The sequence below is a fragment of the Alligator sinensis genome, unplaced genomic scaffold, assembly GCF_000455745.1.
Source record: "Alligator sinensis unplaced genomic scaffold, ASM45574v1 scaffold260_1, whole genome shotgun sequence".
NCBI classification, from domain to species: Eukaryota; Metazoa; Chordata; order Crocodylia; family Alligatoridae; genus Alligator; species Alligator sinensis.
Window position 1 is genome coordinate 677,489 of NW_005842431.1, and position 6,302 is coordinate 683,790.

General features: G+C 48.9%; 1 protein-coding gene across 1 annotated transcript in view; it reads right to left on the minus strand.

Annotated features, from left to right (window-relative positions):
* LOC112551341 overlaps window positions 1-6,302 on the minus strand; it is a 23,135-nt gene that overhangs the window by 15,569 nt on the left and 1,264 nt on the right. The window contains exons 2-6 of the mRNA XM_025211830.1: window positions 4,925-4,996; window positions 4,497-4,680; window positions 2,687-2,793; window positions 1,190-1,282; window positions 764-847 (exon numbers count right to left, since the gene is read on the minus strand). Coding sequence (XP_025067615.1) covers window positions 764-847; window positions 1,190-1,282; window positions 2,687-2,793; window positions 4,497-4,680; window positions 4,925-4,996 — 540 coding nt within the window. The remainder of the gene's footprint in view (window positions 1-763; window positions 848-1,189; window positions 1,283-2,686; window positions 2,794-4,496; window positions 4,681-4,924; window positions 4,997-6,302) is intronic.

A 6,302-nucleotide genomic window follows, 5' to 3' on the forward strand; every position in this document is an offset into this window, starting at 1 on the left:
AACCCTTCTGGTCCCCACTAGTGAGTTTATAGACAGCCACAAGGTCCCCCCTCAGCTTTCTCTTGTGGAGGCTGAACAGGTTCAGGTCCCGTAGCCTCTCATTGTAGGGTCTGCCCTGCTGTCCCCGGATCATGCGGGTGGCCCTCCTCTGGACCCTCTCAATGTTGTCCACATCCCTCTTGAAGTGGGGTGCCAAGAACTGGACACAGTACTCCAGCTGTGGCCTGACCAGTGTCATGTAGAGGGGGAGGATCACCTCCTTGGCCCTACTTGAGATGCACCTGTGGATGCACGATAGGGTCCGGTTAGCCCTGCTGACTGTGACCTCACATTGTCGGCCCATGTTCATCTTGGAGTCAGTGATGACTCCAAGATCCCTTTCTGCCTCCGTGCTCTCAAGAAGGGAGTTTCCCATCTTATAAGTGTGCTGCTGGTTACTACTGCCCGAGTGCAGCACCCTGCACTTGTCCATATTGAAACGCAGCCCGTATCGTTACTCAGCTTTCTTTCCAGTGGGCCCATTCGTAAAAGACAAGGCTAAATCCTGAGAGGGAGAACAGCCCAGGTAGGGGCAGAAAACCAGCTGACACCTAGAAAGAAGGAACTATATGCTTTTCATTCTTATCCAAAAATGCTTGGAGGGGGAGCATTTTTCAAAGCAGAGCTCACAACACTATGGATTCTCCATACGCCTGGATGCAATGAGCCCCCACAGGGGGAAAGAGATTCTACCTACTGAAGCACAGCAGCATTCAATTGTCACCTGAAATAGAAGCCAGGATCCTTGGGAAGGGGTTGATGCAACTGCCTGGCCATCCTTGGAAGCAGGCTCTTGTTTTGCCACAATCTACAGAAAGAAAACACAGTTAGACCATCTTCCAAGGCAAAGTAAATCATTCAATAACAGGCAAAACACTTAAAGAAAGGCAGGAAACTAAAGCACTGTATTCACTAGCTTCTCCAGGGCTTGTACCTGTCCTTACAGAAGACAATGGAGAAGAAACAACACATTAAATTCCTTTAACATCAACCCAATCCAGTAGCAGGGTCAGAGTCATCATTTAAAGTAATTCTGTATAAAAATCTCCAGCCAGTCTGAACAGGGCAACTGTCAGTTACATTTAATAAGCATCCTTCCTGATGAAATGTAAAATGCAAAGGTGCCATTACCTCTAAGAGGATTTCATACCTTCCTCCGTAGGGCAGGAGTATGCTTGGCTCTCCATGTCTGCATCTTACACGATGGTGCTTGGCTTGAGCCAGGCATGGGCTTCTTTCTTGCCTGAAAAGTGAAGTTTTGTGTTACTTGTAAGACTTTAGAACCCAGAAAGCTGCCTGAGAAGCCAAAAGCTTAGCAAAGGAGAAGTAGAAGAACATCACCCAGTGCTTAAGATGGCAAAACATGTGCTGCAATAAGTGAGAGGTGGAAAGCTCCAGGGACCATTACAACCAGCACTAGAACATTAGAAACCAGGTCAAGAGCTAAGCAAAGCCCCAGGAAGTCAATGAGTCTCTTCATTGACTTGTATGGAGTTTGGATCTAGTCCCTGCAGAAACCAGCAGAGAAAAAATGGGAGGCACAATTCTTTCATCAGGGTGTTTACTGGAAATATGTCCATGGCAATGCAGGACTTCAGTCCAGCCTGGTGTTTTATGACAAAGAACACTTAGGTTCTAAAAGAAAACCTCAACTTTAACTAAACCTTCCTGAGTTTTGCTTGTACAGGAACAAGGTTTCATCCTCTTGGGCTGAACATTTTGAATTTGTAGCAAGAGGGTGCTCATAGGAAGACACTGGTTTATTGGAGCTCAAACTGAGGGAAAAGAAAGGAGAATGGAAGATGAGTCTAGGCAGTGAGGCCATAGCCCTTCTGCACATAGTGCAGGATATTGTCATACAAGGCTTAGCTGCTCCTGTTATGGCAACTGTTAGAAGTCACTGCCGTGTAAACAGCAGGTGCAGAGAATGGTGAGTGTGTGTCCAGGGCTCCAAGACATGTATTTTGTACATGTTTGAGTTCTCACCCAGAACTGTGCACTGAGGAGTTTCTTCTGCAGGACTTTTGCATATAAGAAAATATTCTTATAACAAGAGCAGGGGCCTTGATTTTGCTACCCTGGCTCCCATGCATGTTCCTCTGAAGCTGCTGGGATTACTCACATCTACTGTTCTTCAAACATAAGAGACTTTCAAGTGAGACTGAAAACCAGATGTTTGGTGGATAACAAACCTCCAGCAGGTTTGGATGTCCAGATTCCTTGTGAAGCACCCACCACCACCCAAATGAGCATCCATGGACTGACACTAGACTTCAGAAATAGCATCTCCAGAGGGACTCTCTGGTAGGAGACAGAAGAAAGTTCCACATCCAAAGTAGCAGAAAACAACTTCTGCACTTGAACGAGGGACTTGCAGGTGAGCATCCAGCATAAAACTTTGTCTTTGACTACAGCAGCTAAAGCGCTGCTAGCTGATAAGTTCATGGAACCATCTTTGTGACGGGCATTGGTCCAGTGATAAACCTCCACTTGGCAGACAAATCTTTCCAGATGCAAAAGTTCCCTCAGTCTGTACCAAGGTGGTGCTGGGCCTGGGCACCTTCTGGAGAGAAATTCTCCCCTGACAGTGCACTGGGTCCATTCTGCTCTGCAACAAAAAGCTCGTTCCATTCCCCTCCCGCCCTACCTCAGCACAAAGATGGTGAATCTCAACCGGTCTGGACAAGACCTCTCCTCCCAGATGGATGTGATGTCCAGGAGGGGTTTTTCCAGTATCCACAGCATGTTGGGATGCTTGCAGTGAAACACAGTGATAGAACATGAGTGTGTGCAATCAAGAGTGGGTCAACTAAACCAATAGTAGGTGCAAGTCGCACTTAGCTCCCCACTGACAACCTCAGTATCTCCAGCTGTGTGACTGCAGCCAGCTATACGGTGGTCCATCTATGAGAGCCAAGCTACCACTATGCAGAGTCCAGGGAAGCCCCTCTCAAGGGAAGAATCTGAGTGGGTACTAAGAATCATTTCCTGCCCCCAACAAGAGAAATGTATGGGCACAGCTCAGGGAGAGATAGAGGAGGTAGGTGCAGAGCATCATGGGGTCAGTGGCAATACTAGTCATATCCTGTTCTGTGGTTTGCAGACTCCAAGCACTAGGAAAGGCAGCTGCAGCCCATGGGAGGTGAAATTCTCATTCTGATTTGTGCATTGGCCAGTGGTGCTGAAAAGCAGGTAGAGCGGGGTTGTTCAACTGGCAGCCGCAGAGGGCACCTCTCCCGCTGCCACATGGCAGGGACATGCCCAGAATTCCATGTACCAGTGACACAGCCTGTGCAGTAAGGAGTGTGTGGGGACTCCTGGAGGTCTGGCTATTGATGGCTACAGAATGATATTTAGAGGTATACTTTTGGGTATTGGCTTGTAAGTAAAGTAGATATTGCATTAGAACAATGGTCCAGAGCAATGGCAAGGATTAATTGATTTCTAAAAGCCTATTTGTGACAAAGTTTCCTTCAAGGTAAGCAGCAAAGAGACACACAGACTGGGAAATTGAAGACATGAACAGTGTACCCAAACAGAGATAAGGGACTCTGCAGCATTGGCATTAGGTCACAGTGCCAAATTGCAGAGCCCTTGGGATTTCTGGTTTTGGTAAACAGATCAAATTAGGAGAGACTGGAAAAAGTCCAAATTAAGATGTGTGCATGTGATGGGTTTGTTGGAACAAAGAAATATGCTGACAGGACAGAATGTAGACAGCATGACGACTACAGTGGACAGTGGACACACCACCATGGACAGTGGGCACACCACCAGCCCATCTCACACACCCCAGCCAGGCCTCAATCTCCAACCTCCAGGCTGCTGACAGCTGACATTCAAGAGAGAACCTCAGAGTGAAGCTCACGTACTAGCCACATGTACCTTGACTCTGTGACAGCTCTAGGACTGGTCAATGTAAACTTGTTTGCGTTATTCTTATTTGCTATTCCTGTGTATCAATAAAATTTGCCTATTATTGAATGGAGAGGTTGTGGTCAGTCTGACAGTTTTGGGTCTGCCTGGAACAAGGTACCTGGGTCAGAAATCCAGTGCCAACAGCTATGCCAGCATCTGGACTATGCCATGAACCTGGTAAAGTGACCAGTCAAGTTACCAATGGTCCTAGTGAGAAAGGGAGAATTATGTGTCCTACAAGTGTGATGATGCTATGGCCTGGTCTCTTGAGGCAAGAGGTAGCTTTATACAACTGTCTCTTCTGCAGGCTTTGTGGTATGAATGACACATGCGTGTTTTACAGCCGCAGCCCTGGGGTGCTCTTCATGGCATTGTCTATCCCAGGGCTGCCCAATTTCCCTGTATCTGGGCCGCATGCCTAAAGGGCTGCACCTGCAATGCAAGTCATGCAGGCCAAACCAGGGTGAGACACAGGCCCCTGTGATGTGCAGGCACCCACACTGCTACACTGCATGGCACCCCCCCACCCACTGCTGCACCTTCAGGCAGGAAAGTGTCCCCTGGGTCCATTCTGCTCTGTGACATGGAGCCCCTTCCATTCCCCTGCTTTCCTACCTCAGCAGAAAGGCAGCAAATCTTATTCGGACTCACTGAGGCCTCTTCCTCCTGGTGGACACGACGTCCAAGCTGGGTTTTGTTGGTGTTTGAGGTCTGTTGAGATGCCTGTGAGGAAACACATGGACAGAGCATAAGTGAGGGGGATCAAAAGTGAGCCACAGCCCCCCGAGCCACCCACTGTTCAGATGTCTCCATGGCTGCAATGTGTGGGCACCTCTCATCTAGTGCCTGGAGTCTTCACCTTCCCACCAATGTACCCACTGGAGGGACCTGCTGTCCTTCCCTGACAGTGTAGCATGTCCATTCTGTTCTGTGACAAAAAACCCCATCAATTTCCCTTCCTTCTTACCTCTATAGAAAGGCGACGAATCTTGGCCCGTTTTGGGATAATGGATTGTTCCTTGTGGAGGTACTGTCCATGCTGGGTTGGGTGGGATGTCAGCAAGGAAAGACAATGACACTGCATTAGTGAGCGGGATCAAGGGTGAGTCCCAGTCCTGCAAGCTATGTACCATATGGTCATCCCACCCCCTCCACTGCTGCACTGCATGCCAGGGGTGGCTGCCAGACCCACCCTATGCCCTGTATTGATAGGGAATTCAGAAAGGGATAGGAGCACAGGCAGGAAAGAAAGGGAAAGAACAGGTGAGAGTGTCCAACTCCACAGAGTCCAATAAACTGTGTCCTTGACTGCTTTAGACACTACCTTCAGTAACCCTTGCACCATCATCAATGATCTGATAAAGTTTGTGGAGGTCCCAGAGCAAAGAGCAGTAGCAACTGCTTTGAAGGACAGGAGAAGTATTTTAAATACTCTTGATCAGCTGGAGACAAAATCTAAAATCAGCAAGATGGAATTCAACAGACACATGCAGTATAAGAATTGTATGGCAGAGAAATGAAATACAGAATGGTGAATACCAGGGTGGGCAGAAAAAGGGCTGGGAGTTGGAGTGGAACAGAAACAAAGTGAGGCACCCAAAAAAAAGGTTGGATGTCATTCCAGCTTGTCCTGACAGGCATGAATGCCACGTGCCCCTGGAGGCTGGGGGGGGCACGGCATCCGCCCACAGACAGCAGCAAGCGGGGAGCTCCTTCAGGTGGCCACAGCGGTGTTGGGGGTGGGCAGGGCCAGGGAGGTAGCAAGTGCAGACCAGTGGTTGGCAACTACACACAGATGCCGCTGGCAGCGGTGGCAGTGGCCAGCAGCCATCAGGGACCACCCGGAGACATTGGCAGTGTTAACGGCAAGGGGGCAGAGGTGGTGAGTGGCGAGCACCCACAGGCGCCGCTGGCAGCGTTGGTGGCACTTTTTGCAGGGGGGTGTCATCCCAAGCTCAGTGGTGCATGTGCACCCACATGCACCCCCTATGTGTTGCCAATGTTGACAGGTACATTGTCCAACATGAGAAGCAACTCTGCTCTCCCCAGTGCTGGAAGGGCTCAGCTGGAGCCCCACGTCCTGTTCTGGACCCCAGACTTTCAGAGAAGTTGACATACTGGGGGGAGAGAAGAAGGGCTTGAATGAGAAGAGGCTTGGAAGACATGACTCACATGAAAAGACGGAAGGAACTGGATTTACTTCCTTTTCCTAGCAGCCTAGGGTTGAGGGGGACATAGGTTCCCAACCTTTAAAGGTGTGAAAGAGTTATTTCTAAAAATGATATGATTCTTTGTTCCCAGGGAGAAGCATGAGAACAAACCATCTTAAAGGAAGTTCAAAATAG